The sequence below is a fragment of the Seriola dumerili genome, unplaced genomic scaffold (genome assembly GCF_002260705.1).
Source record: "Seriola dumerili isolate Sdu_G_001 unplaced genomic scaffold, Sdu_1.0 BDQW01000036.1, whole genome shotgun sequence".
In the NCBI taxonomy this organism is placed as follows: Eukaryota; Metazoa; Chordata; class Actinopteri; order Carangiformes; family Carangidae; genus Seriola; species Seriola dumerili.
The window spans coordinates 2257769-2270677 of record NW_019174291.1 but is presented as its reverse complement, the minus strand read 5'-3'; the positions used below and the strand labels follow the sequence as shown (position 1 = coordinate 2270677).

The 12909-nt window shown below is 39.5% G+C and overlaps 1 protein-coding gene across 1 annotated transcript in view; it reads left to right on the top strand.

Annotated features, from left to right (window-relative positions):
• The window catches only part of pak1 (p21 (RAC1) activated kinase 1), a 65129-nt gene that overhangs the window by 30033 nt on the left and 22187 nt on the right, over window positions 1-12909 (top strand). Inside the window, exons 3-4 of the mRNA XM_022738565.1 lie at window positions 6914-7133; window positions 12477-12571. Of these exons, the coding sequence (XP_022594286.1) occupies window positions 6941-7133; window positions 12477-12571 (288 nt within the window). The 5' untranslated portion in view covers window positions 6914-6940. The remainder of the gene's footprint in view (window positions 1-6913; window positions 7134-12476; window positions 12572-12909) is intronic.

Sequence of the window (12909 nt, the reverse complement as noted above, 5' to 3'; positions counted from 1 at the left end):
AGATATTATGTATCAAATGATTATATTGTACCAGGGGTTGCTGAAATTCTAAAACCCAGAATTATCACCTGGTTTATTGTCTTCCAGCGTTCTTTGTGTTTTTGGCTCTGACCTCCAGTGTGGTTGTACCAGACATGTTGGCTTGAGCCAAGTATCAATATAGGGGCCAGTCTGGGCATATTTCACTAGAACGGTAACAGAGACAGTTTTAGGCTACGTCCGCACTACGATGTTTTTGTTTTAAAACGCATCTCTCCTGCTACATCTCCTCCCCCCATCCACACTACTCTGGATTTTTTCAAGCACCACTGATCAATTATCAGACCTTCCCCTGTGTTTTGTCCACGTCAGCCTGCAAGTGGTGCTGCACTGTTCTCTCCACAGCATGCTAAGTTTTTAGCATTACTACTTTTGATAGCAGCTGTTGATGTTGTGTTTATGTGAATGTCTCTATGTATGTATATGTGTGTGTGTGTTTGTGTGTGTATTATCTCGCATCTCTCTATCTTGTTAGCGAAGAGCAGTGTATAAAACGCTCAGGTAGCTTCTTATCAGTAAATGCAGCTTTAAACTCAGACTCAGACTCAGTTGTTAGATTTAAATAACAAATGGATTCAGAGCTCCAGGGAGTCTCAGTTTATCTGGCTGAACATTCACAGTAATGTGGGTCAGAGGAACCGATCAGACATGATTCACTGTGAAGAGGAGCAGAGGAAAGGAAGACCGGAGGAGAGGAGGGGTGGGGTGAGATGAGGGAGGTGAGAGAGGATGGAGAGAAAAGGAAAACACGGGTAAGAAACTGAGCTGAGAGTCAAGACAGAGAGATAGATGGAGTCAAAAAGTACAGATGAAAAAGAGAAGAAGAAAAAGGGAGAGAAAGTTGTTGAGTGGAGAAATGGATGGGTCGGATTCTGGTTCATGGAGAGACTCTGTAATCGTCGTGTGTGTGTGTGTGTGTGTGTGTGTGTGTGTTGTAATTCTAGATAGCATATAAGGTCTCTGACTCTGATATTTTCTCATCACTCAGACAGTCTCACACACACACACTGTGCATTGTCAAAAATACACATTGAATTGTGTGTGTGTGTGTGTGTGTGTGTGTGTTTGTCGGGGGGGGGGGGGGGGGTGTATGTGTGATGAGACAGACGTCTGAAGTCTGTGTTGTCCGTGCTCACAGTAAACAAAGACTGTGTGTGTGCTGTGTTTGATTTTGTTCATCTGTTGGTTGTTGTGTTGTTTTTGTGTTTGAGCTGCAGCTCTGGCTCCATTTCTTCTCTTTGGTTCCAAACTGATACTTTTACATTTTACAGTTGAAGATTGAAAGTTTCTGTGTTTGATGATTCTCTTGAGAAGTAATCAAAGGAGTTATTGATGAATAAAGTATGAAGTTTGTTGCAGCCTGAAGTTCACTGTTACATGGTGTTGTTGCACTATGTCTTCTCAAGCTGTGTGTAACGTTGTGTTGGGTCGTCGTGTTTCTTCTAATTTTGATTATGTTGTAGTATAGTTGTGTTTGCTTGTTAAGTTGTTCATCATATTTCTTAAATCAAAAATACATTTTACAATTTCTAATCCTGTGTCTCTGTGCGGTTGTTCCCTCCACCACCCAGCCAAGCTGCAGGAAACATGGTCACACAAACTCTTCCTGAGTTACAGTGTTAAATAATGGCCAGAACTGATTTTGTTAAACATTATGATGTCACAGTTAAACATTATGATGTCACAGTGAAGTTGACCTTTGACCTTTGACCGCCAAAATCTTTGAGTCTAAGTGAATGTTTGTGTCAAATCTAAACAAATGACTTCAAGGTGGTCTAAAGATATCATATTCAAGAAGTCAAAACCGTATTTTGTGAGGTCATCACAACCTTGACCTTTGACCTTTGACGTTGAACACCAAAATGTAATCAGAATCTCTCTCTTTCCTCCTCCTGTAAATGTTAAAATATTTTTTATAGCATCTCAAGGGTGTGCATTACATAAATGTATCCAATCAAATTTGATTTGGGCCAAAGAGGAGAATGAATGAATGAATGAATGAATGAATGAATACTTTAATTGAAGTCTCACACACCTTTAAAAAAAAAAAAAAAAAAAAAAAAAAAAAAAAACTAACTAACATTAGTTTCAGAGGCAGGAAAAGAAAAACGGAAAGAAAGGGAGCCGGAACATGGCACTATATACACGTGTCAGAGACATTCTATCAGATATGAACTCAACAAATTAAACACAACGCACGTGCTCGTATGTTGATGGTAGGTGTTTTAACAAAAGCTGCGCTATGTCGTAAAAACATGGAGACACTGTTTGTAAATCATATCTGTCACGTCTGCACTGATATTTCTTATAGATAGTGATATACATGCAATAAGGTGATGGTTTATTGGTGTAGCTCTAGTCTTCACAGCATGAACCTGTACGTTTAGACAGAGTTTCTGTGTGAAGGGAAAAACCGTCTGACTGTTGTGAAACTCAACGTTACTCATCCTCTGGTGATCAGTTTCAGAGGACGTGTGTTTGTGTCATGTGGCAGACAGTGTGTGGGTTTGTTTGATAACAGGACTCTGCTGAAACTGACAGGACTGTCTGAAATATGAGACCTCGGCTGTCTCATCCTCTGTGTGTGTGTGTGTGTGTGTGTGTGTGTGTGTGTGTGTGACCTTTGAGTGAGTTGAGATCAACAGACAACAAAAGGACCATCATTTCTCTCTAAACAGTTAGTGTATGTGTGACGGCTGTAAACAAATGCCACCTGTTTGGGTGATATTGCGTCTGTGTGTGTGTGTGTGTGTGTGTGTGTGTAAACAGTATTGTGTCTTTGTGCGTCCAGGGATTGGTTTTAGTTTTCCTCTTGCCTTTTCAGAATCTCCGTAAGCTTGTTTAAGTGTGTGTGTTTGTAATATTTCCCACTTCCTCGTGTGACTCACCTGGTGACATCACACTGCGACATCACCGTCAAAATGCCGACAGAGCCACACACTCTTAGTCACTCTACTTAAACTATCAGTGTTTTCTCCTCCGAGCGTTTTCTCTTGTCATTTCTTTGTGGATCCACTCTGTTAAAGATGCTCTATGTAAGTTTTGCTATTTCCACGTAGCTAACGTTAGTGTTAACTTCTATTTCTTATCACTTCTTTTCTTCTACTGAAGGTAGCATGCTAACCAGCTAGTCCCGTCTTTTAAGACTACTAGTAAGTCACTGTAGCCTCCAGTCTGCCCTCGGTTCATCATGAGAGGATGAAGAAGAGCTTGTCTTGATGGCTGAAGTTCTTGTCTAGCGACCACTATCACCATCACCTGCTTTTGGCAAAAAAAAAACCCAAAACACATTCACAGCAGAGAAAACTTACTTACAGCACCTTTAAGGTAAGAAATCATCAGTTTTGGCTTTTTAAACTGATTTTTATGGCTGAAACTGTGAGGTGAACCTGCACCTGACTGAACTCTGAGATTAAAATTTAGTTTTTTTCCGTGCTCATTATTGTTTTCTAGGGTATGTATTATAATGTGGGCCTTATTTTATTTTGAGAATGGATTTGAAAACAGCATAAAATGATTACATTTTGACTAGACTTTTTAACCCTGAAGCCACACTCTCCTTTTGTTAGTCTTAAATCTTTATTTTTTCCACACAATTAAAACATTGTGGTAAAACACATACAGTTATAGAGTATCAGTGGGTATGTACAGGGATGGGAGGAAGCCAGAAGGCTTCACGTTAATCAAGACAAACAAGACAAAGCAAACATAAAGAGCAAAATCAGATGAAAGAAATGATAAAAGAGGGAATTTGCTATCAAAAAACTCCCTGAAGACAGTAACAAATCTGTTAAAACAGATTTATGTTTAAATGTTGATCATATTTAAACTCTTTACTGTTTGTTATCAGTTATTTTTTCATTTTCCTGTTAATTTCTTCAGATTGTCTCCAGCCTGTGGGAGTGAGAAGGCATCATATGCATGTTTCTATCACACCCCCGCAACCATAGCAGCTGCTGATCAAAAGTCAGCTTGGTGGGAGGTTATTATTACCACTGATGTTGTAAACTGTTCTAACATTTCTATGGTTTTGTGAGAAAACAAAAAGAGATTTGACAGGTAGTTTTAAAGTAGCTGCACAAACACAGAGACAAATTTGTTGTGTAAATTCTGTTGGTGATGTTTTTATTTCTGTCGCTTTTTTCTGTGCTATAAAACACTTTCTCACAGCTCTCTCAAATATTAAAGGGGCTATAGTAATAAAGCATTTCCTTAATTTCATATTTTAATAGGCATTAAAAACAGGAATTGTAATTCCTCTGTGACACTTCAGTGCTGGTGAAACCCACTGGTAAAACCAATCAGAGAACCTGTTACATCCTGTGGCCAGCTGGGATTGTTCATCCTGGTTTTACCAGCACTGAAGGTCCAGACTGTCATGGAGAGGCTCAATGACTAAGCTAATCAATTAGCTAATAGGAAAAGGAAAAGCACTTGTAAAAGGGAAATGGAAATTGAAGAGGGACTCCAGATATGTATTCCAGTTTTTCAAATTCTATTATTTATTCATGAATTACTTTATGTATTTATAAATGCTTTATTTAATCAGAGTTTTATGCTGTTTTTTAAAATCTTTTTTTCTTAAAAATTAATTAATTAATTAATTAATTAATTAAAAATTAAATCTTAAGTATTGATGGATTAATCATTCATTTACAAATGCTTTACATTCTTATTATTAAAATTCACTCCATAAATTCAGAAGAACCGCTCCTGGACTGAGTCTTTTTAGATTCCCCACCTTTTGTGAAGAAGAACCAAATTGCTGCAGGTTTGTTTAGATGTGGAACATCACGGGGATGTGATCTGGGACAGTCAGTGGATTAGATTAGGTTAGATTAGGTATTGCAGTGATGATAACCGTGATGTTTAAAAAATGAAATATTGATATTGTGTTACATATGATAATATGGCGATGGCAGATGTTAGGACTAGTGGATCTTTTATTCGTCAGTTTATCACTTTGTCTTTTCACTCCCCCATTAAGTGTAATTGTTCTTTTTGTTGGCTTTTGTACAGTTATAGTTGCAGACTCTCTCTCCTCCTCCTTACTCTCCAAACACACAGTAAATGAAGTTGAAGATGAATTTGACTGATAGCTTTTGTTTTTTTGAATTCTCTATAGATATCGTGATAATATCATTATCATAAATTCTTTTGGCCACAATAATCGTCTAGTGAAAATCTGATATGGTTACAGCCCTACATGGAATATCATCATATTTTACAAATATCTGATTGTATAGGAAGGTAGCAGAATGAGCTTTTTCAAAGGACTGAGGAAACTCTGTAGAGGATACAAGGTAGAGCTGGCACTGCTGACCTTTACACATTAAAAGTAACCTGCCTTTTGTACAACAGACACAACACAATCCAAAGAGAATTTAGAAAAATAACATTTAGTTTAGTCTTTCAGTGTCAGTTTTTTACTTCAGAGAATGTAATATACCAGGGGCTGTCCTCATATGAGACAGTATGGCCAAGGTGGAGTCACAGGACAACAACAAGTAGAGCCCTGCCTCCTCTTCTAAGTTCAGTATTTCTCTGTTCATGATAATGTAGCTGCTGAAAACATCTGCAGGGAACTAATGTCTGTTCTTTGTTAAAATACTCCTGATAAATCAAAATTTTTATGGCGAATAATTTATCACTGATTAATCATCAACATTCCCAGTATATATGTGTGTGTGTGTGTGTGTGCGTGTATGTGTGTGTGTGCTGAATTATTCTGTGATCTCTGAGCCAGATAAACTGGACTGTGTGTCCAGTGGAACGTTTAGTGATGTGGTTAGTTTAGAGTGAGTATGTGTGTGTGTGCGTGTGCGTGTGTGTGTGTGTGTTGTGACAAAACCAGTCATTAAAAAGTCCCTCTGTGCCTCTCAGCTGTGTGTACACACTCCATGCTGTACTTACACAAAGGTGTGTGTGTGTATGTGTGTGTATGTGTGTTTATATGTGCTTTCTTCTTTGACCAAGCAGAAAGACGCTCTTCTTTCTCACAGCATTTATGCCTGAGTCACTGCACACACACAAACACACACACACACACACACACACACACACACACACACACTGCCTTTAGTCGGCATGGTGTTTGTAGATCAAACAGACCACTCAGCAAATGGTAACTCTTTCTTTCTTTCTTTCTTTCACTTTTCTTAATGTTTTACTATATATCTATATTAACAATAAAAGTCAACAATAACATTTGAATTTCCTACTTCTGTGCCAGTATTTAATATATTAAATATATAAATTGTTGATGAATCGAAGGCAAGTTTATATATGTTGCACCTTTCAACAGAAAAGCAATTCTAAGTGCTGACATGTCATGAAGTTGCAATTGCATGACTCTGCAGAAGGCTTTTCATTTGAAACGATGGATACCGATAGTGGAGACAGGTCGTGACACATGGCCGTGGTGAGTGGAAGAGAGAAATAAGAGGAAAAGAAATGCAACAGAATATAAAAATGTATTAATAATTAATCATTTGAAATAAAATAGAAGATATGTCCTTAATTTAAGGGGCGATCGTGACTTTCACCTGGAAATTTAAGGGTGTGTTCTCACAAATCAAAGGTCTCTTAGTCTAAATCTTTGCTAGCAGTGCTGAAATTAATGGACTAGCGATTACTTAATTGATTATCATTGTATCATGGGGGGGATAAGTCATTTGAAGGAATCACTTTTTACGTAATAGAGAAAATAATAGATAATGAGATAAATAGTTACTAGCAGCCCTGATATCCGTATTGGAGACTGATGACACTCACTGACACGTATCTAATATTAATCAGTTAATCATTACTGTAGCTGCTGTGTTTTCTGAATTCTTGCCTGTGATTGGTTGATTTTCTGTGTGTCGTCCTGCAGGAGTGGCCGGCTGCAGCTTCGCAGAAGATGTCTGATAATGGGGAGGTCGAGGACAAGCCCCCAGCTCCACCTATGAGGAACACTAGCACCATGATTGGCTCCTCCAACAAGGACCCCGCCCCCCTCAACCACGGGTCCAAGCCCCTCCCACCAAACCCAGAGGACAAGAAGAAGAAAGATCGCTCAATCCGATTCATCCTGACCGGAGGAGGTGATAAGAGTGAGTATAGAGACCACAGAGTGTGAGCTATGGGACTCTTCTCTTTTCTTGGTGTTGTTGGTGTTTGTCACCGAGCAGAGACATCTTCTGTACGGTGGCCAGTTTAGGACATCTCAGGCTCAGCTTTGCAAACTCAGCTCTACGTTAACTTTTCTCACTTTTCATCAGGAAACTCAGCTGTCCTTTAGCAAGCTAACAAAGACACGTCTTTATCACACATTCAAAGCAACCATATCCATATAAACAGGCTCCCTGTTGCTCTTCTGATGACGGAGATCGAAACAGACTTCAGAGAAAGCGAGAGAAGATGCAGTGAAGTCTGCTGCAGAGTGTCTGATAGCATCTTTGACACAATAAGGCCAGCTGGGCGTAAACTGCACTACACTGCTCTAATACACAGAGGGAGGCTGTGAAATAGAGTCAGACACACTGAGGAGGTTTAAAATGTGTTACTGACTATTGATCGAGATGTGTCTGGTAATAAAAACATGATATCTCGGACCATTTCTCAGCTGCTGTTGTTGCTGTCTTTCGTCTGCTCCCGTGAGAGGTCGCCGCAGTGAATCCACGAATTTGAATCGGCATTGGTTGTTTTTTTTTTCTTATTTTAATCATTTTTTGAGGCATTTTTTGCCTTTATTGTGATAGTTGCAGTGAGAGAGAGAGACAGGAAAGTTGGGGATAGAGAGAGGGAATGACAGGCAGCAAAGTGCCACGGGTCACGCCGTGGTCAGGACTAAGCCTTTATTGCACACGCCCCACCAGGTGAGCCACTCTGGATGCCCTCACTGATGCAACCTGGGTTCGGGGGAGTTAGGGATCAAGCCTCCAACCCATGAGCCAGGACGCCCCTTTCCTCAACAGCTGAAATGATGTGGATAAAACCCAGAGGAACAATGACTTCTACACTCTAACCGCCAGTAACCACGCTGGTGGGTACAGAAAGTGCGGTTTAGTACTGCAACACTTTTTGAGCAGCTACTACATAAATACAGCAGATCAGTTACTGATTTATCTGTTCACAGCAAAGTCAAAGAAAGAAGTCAGTTAATAATTGGGCTTTTTCCATCGTGCTGTGAACAACCACGATGAAGTAGTTTCCAACACAACAGCAGGTCACAGTAGAAGGCGATGGTTACCATGCTGAGGAGTTGGAGCTGTCAGCCGTACAACCTGCAGCTCTGCATCTGTCCGCTCACTGCGCACCTGACTGTTCATTACTCCCTGACCTCAGAATGATCCGCTCTTTAGCTTTGTATAACTTTAAATGAACAATCACTGTCAATACTGATCGTATTTACAGATTCCTGTTGCTGCCTCACATTAAAAGCCGCCCTGTGTTTCACCAGCTGAACTCTTTTACTGTGAAGCAGCAGCAGGAGATGTTGGGTAAGCATTAGCAGTAATGGAATCCAGCTCTGATCTGGCTGTAGGAGAGTGAACAGTAAACAGTGAGTTTGATATCGCTTAGCGCAAAATTACAAAGAGTAGAGAATGATGTGTGTGTATGTGGACAGTTTGAATCCTGTGTGAGAAAGACTCAGAAGTCAAACAGAAATCATTACAGTAGAGTATGGAGAGGCAGTTACAAAATGTAAATGTAAATACATGAAATGGCTGCTGCCTGAAAATCATTTTTTCACCTGTCCATGTCTACAAAGGTCAGCGTGAAGGGTCAGCCTAAACTTATGACCTCGTGTAACATCCATGTATTTAGACAACCACTGCAGTATGAACAGACCTGCTGCTTATAACGGTAAAAACACAATATTATAAACTTTCCAGAAGCATAAATTGCTGGTCTGTAGTTACAGCCTCATGTCACCTTACACAGAACAGAACAACAATGAGTTCCAAACAGCGATAGATTCTTTTGAATGACAAGAATGAACACTGGTGTCAGGACCTGGTAATCAACACTAATCAGGAACTGAGATAGAAAATCCACTAAACAGCAGGTCAAAAACTCTCTCCTCTAAAAGAGAAGAATTCTCTCCCATGTTAATTAGTACCGCATTAAATCCATAATTACACATTTCTATTTTAACCGGTGCAGCTTTTCTAGCCGTTATGTCACTGGTCACATGACGCTACTCAGCCAATCATTGTGACTTGAGTCAGTCGGTGAGATACACACTAATGGTGAGAAACGAGGCTGCAGAAAGAAGTGTAGAAGAGGGAAAGGATAAGGACGCGTTAAAGCTGTTCAGTTGTTAAGGTGTGAGGTGATGTTGACCAACTGTTGGAGTTTTAACCATAAAGGAAAAAAAAATGAAAAGATAAACTAAACATTATTTCATTTTGTAAAATTAAGCACTAGTTTTTCAGAAGCCCTCTGCTCTGTAGTTATTATGTGCATTACTTATTACAGCCGTTATTGTCCTTAAACTCTATTGGACCTGTTTGAATTTTAATTGAATTCTCTTGCTGTAGAGACACAATGCTAGTGTAGACAAATACGTCCTGATTGTAAAATGCCCATTTATAACAAATGAAAACCACCGGAATAAGACAGATGATGCTAATGACATTAATCATCATCAACACACACACAAACCTTGAATAGTTTATTACCATATATAACAGTAACAAAAGTGATGTCATAAGAAAAGTGTGGTCAAAGTGAATGTTTTCCAGCAGATACCAACAATACACACACACACACACACACACACACACACACACACACACACACCATGTAACAATCAACAGTGTTTGCTGTCTTTAATCAACTTCTTAACTAGTCGATTTTACGGCTGTTTGAAAGTGTTTAGATAAATACAACCATATGTTTAGTATTTAATTTTACATGTTGAAGTAACTTGAGGTGAATCATCACTGCTTGAGGCTCTTTTATGTTTGTAAAGTGCATTTTTCTTCACATCCAGTCATTTGTATGACAGAGCTTTTAAAACATCATAGAAAAAACTTTGGATTCTGTTTGCAAACTTCTTTTAAAGGACATGAAGCCTCAGTTACTTGCTTAAAATGAAACAGTGTTAATTCAACAGTGTGTTGTTAGTGTGTGTGACCTGAGCTTCAGAACAGTTCACTCACACATACACACACACACACACACACACACACACACACACACACACCAGAACCAGCACAGTATTACTGTACCAGCTCTGTTTTACATGTCTCACATCACATGGCTGGCCTACTTTAGACAATACATGCATGTACTCACATACATGTTTGTATTCTTTGTTTATTTTCCCAAAACACACCATCATTTTTATCTACAGATGAGTGAGCTGTGTTCTGTCAGGACGAGCAGTTTCCATTCCTTATCTCCTCAGTTTGAGACTCTGACGTCTGGGAGGCGCTGTAGGCCGACATTTTATACCAAAAACATAAAAAATACTGATCAACGGAACAATTCTTGTACAATGTTTTATGCTTTGTTATAAAGTCATAGTTTGAACTTTTTGGAAAATACTCTTATTTTGTCTTTTGCCAAGATTTAAACGAGAAGACTGATACAGCAGTCAGTATGTAGCTACAGCTGGTCATCTTAGCTTAGCATAATGACTGGAAACGGTTAGCTTGGCTTCATCCAAATGTAACACACACATTGCTAACATATTTTTGCACAACACACAAACACAAACCAAAGTGTAAAAACAACATTTTGCTGTCTAACACTAGATTATTTGCCAGACTTTGTGTTGGCTGGGACCAGTTTTCCTGGAGTCTCCATTGGTTGCCTCCCAACTGGTTTCTGCCAAGCAACTGACCGCCACATAACCTCGCCATGAAATTTTCAGTTGCTGTTTTTGTACAAAACAAATAACATACAGCATGTTAACTAATGAGCTATAGAGATAGTGGAAGGCAAAATTTGTACTTTGAACAAAGCAAGTCTAGCTGTTCTAACGTTTCCAGTCTTTATGCTAACATAGCCGACTGCTGGCCATCATTGGCACTGACGGCCTTCCTTAGTTTCCATTTTCACGAGTTTGAGAATACGTTGGCGGCCCCTCCCCTTCCACTACGTAGCCTCGAAAAAGGTTGAGGGCGAGAAGAGTCCAGGGTGCACCATCTGGGTACTTAAAGTGCGCTGCATGTTGCTGCACTGTTCAGTGTAAATGCACTCGTGAACTCATGTGAACAAGTGTGAGTGTGAAGGAATGTGACTCAAGACGCAGCCTGTGAGTTTTTTCACTGAAACGAGCAGAAGAACGTCTCTGCAGGAACAGGAGGGGCTGAGCGAATCAGTGTACAGATCTACAGTGTAATAAAGTTTTATCCATTTGAAATGGCAAAATATTTTTGGTTCATGATAAAACGCTGATGAGACTGTGGGAGAGGACGTCACATGAGTAGGTGGTCCTTCAGTGTGGCCCGTAGTGCAGCAGATAACTGCAGTTATCTTTCAGATGTGGATACAAGCACCAAAATTGGTATGTTGATCCATCTGGGGCCATTGATTTGAAAAATCCCATTAGCCACTTGAAATATCAAGATGGCCGCCATTACTTGCATAGGAAACACATATTTTACCACTGAATTTACCCACGGAACAACTGACAGTGATTTTTGAACTGAATCTTATGTTTTAGACAGTGAGGATGGCTATAAAACACAATGTATTTTCAAACCATTTATTATGACTGATGAACCAAAAATTCTGTAAGAGTCAACAGTCTACTTGTTTACTTGTTAGCTCTCTAGGCTAACTCATATTATATTATATTATAATATATTATATATTAAACCTGCAGTTATCTGCTGCACTACCAGGACACATTTGCGTTCTTGCTGCTAAAAGAATGTGGCCACATGTGGCCCAGAACGCCTCTAAATATTAACACCCGAGACAGATGTTAATGCCAGGTCTGAGCTGGACCTGTGTCTCCCAGTGGAGTTATGGTTTCCCTGAGGATCATCTCACATTGTTTCCAACATATGGCGTCTCTCGGTCTTTTTCCTCACTCTTTCTGTATTTTTCTGTCCATTCTCATTTTCCTCTTTCTATCTTCTACGTCCTGATATTCTCTTGTGTTTTCCTTGAGCTTTCCCTCTCTGTCCACCTCTGTATTTTTCCTTTTCAATATTTGCCTGGATTTCAAACCCTTGGAGGAATGCTGGATCTATCACTACCTTCTCTTCAAGGGCCTTTTAAAAAGTTGCTTTTAAGATTTTCTGTTTCATTCAGTTTAATCCTTTAATCTGTACTAACCAAAATAATTTCCTGTACAATCCTTTGTGCTAAAACTGACTTTGCTAGAATATAACAATTTATTATAGTAAGTATAATCTGTCTTGTAAACACCATGTTATAATTATGACTGTCATTATGTGACGATCTGAAATTTGTGTCTGTTGTTTTTTCAGCGTATAAGAAAAAGGAGCGTCCGGAGATTTCTCTGCCATCTGATTTTGAACACACCATCCATGTCGGCTTTGACGCTGTTACTGGGGAGTTTACTGTAAGTCTGTGTGGTGTTGTGTGATTGTTCCACAGTGTGTGGTAACACACACGCAGTGTGCGTCTGTGGTGTGTATTTGTGTGTCTTGTGTGTTTGCAGCATTTTTTAATTACTTACCAAAGGACCCATGTTCATTGTTGCGAGTGTGCGTGTGTGTGTGTGTGTGTGTTTGTGTGTGTGGTGTGTGTGATACACACTTGGCAAATGAACCTTTTTAAGTAATCACATTAGACAAAGACGTCTTGTTTCACAGACTCACTTGATCCGCCTGACCAGGCTCTTTTAGCTCAGAGTTAAACCGTGTGAATGTGTGTGAGTGTGTGTGTGTGTGTGTGTGT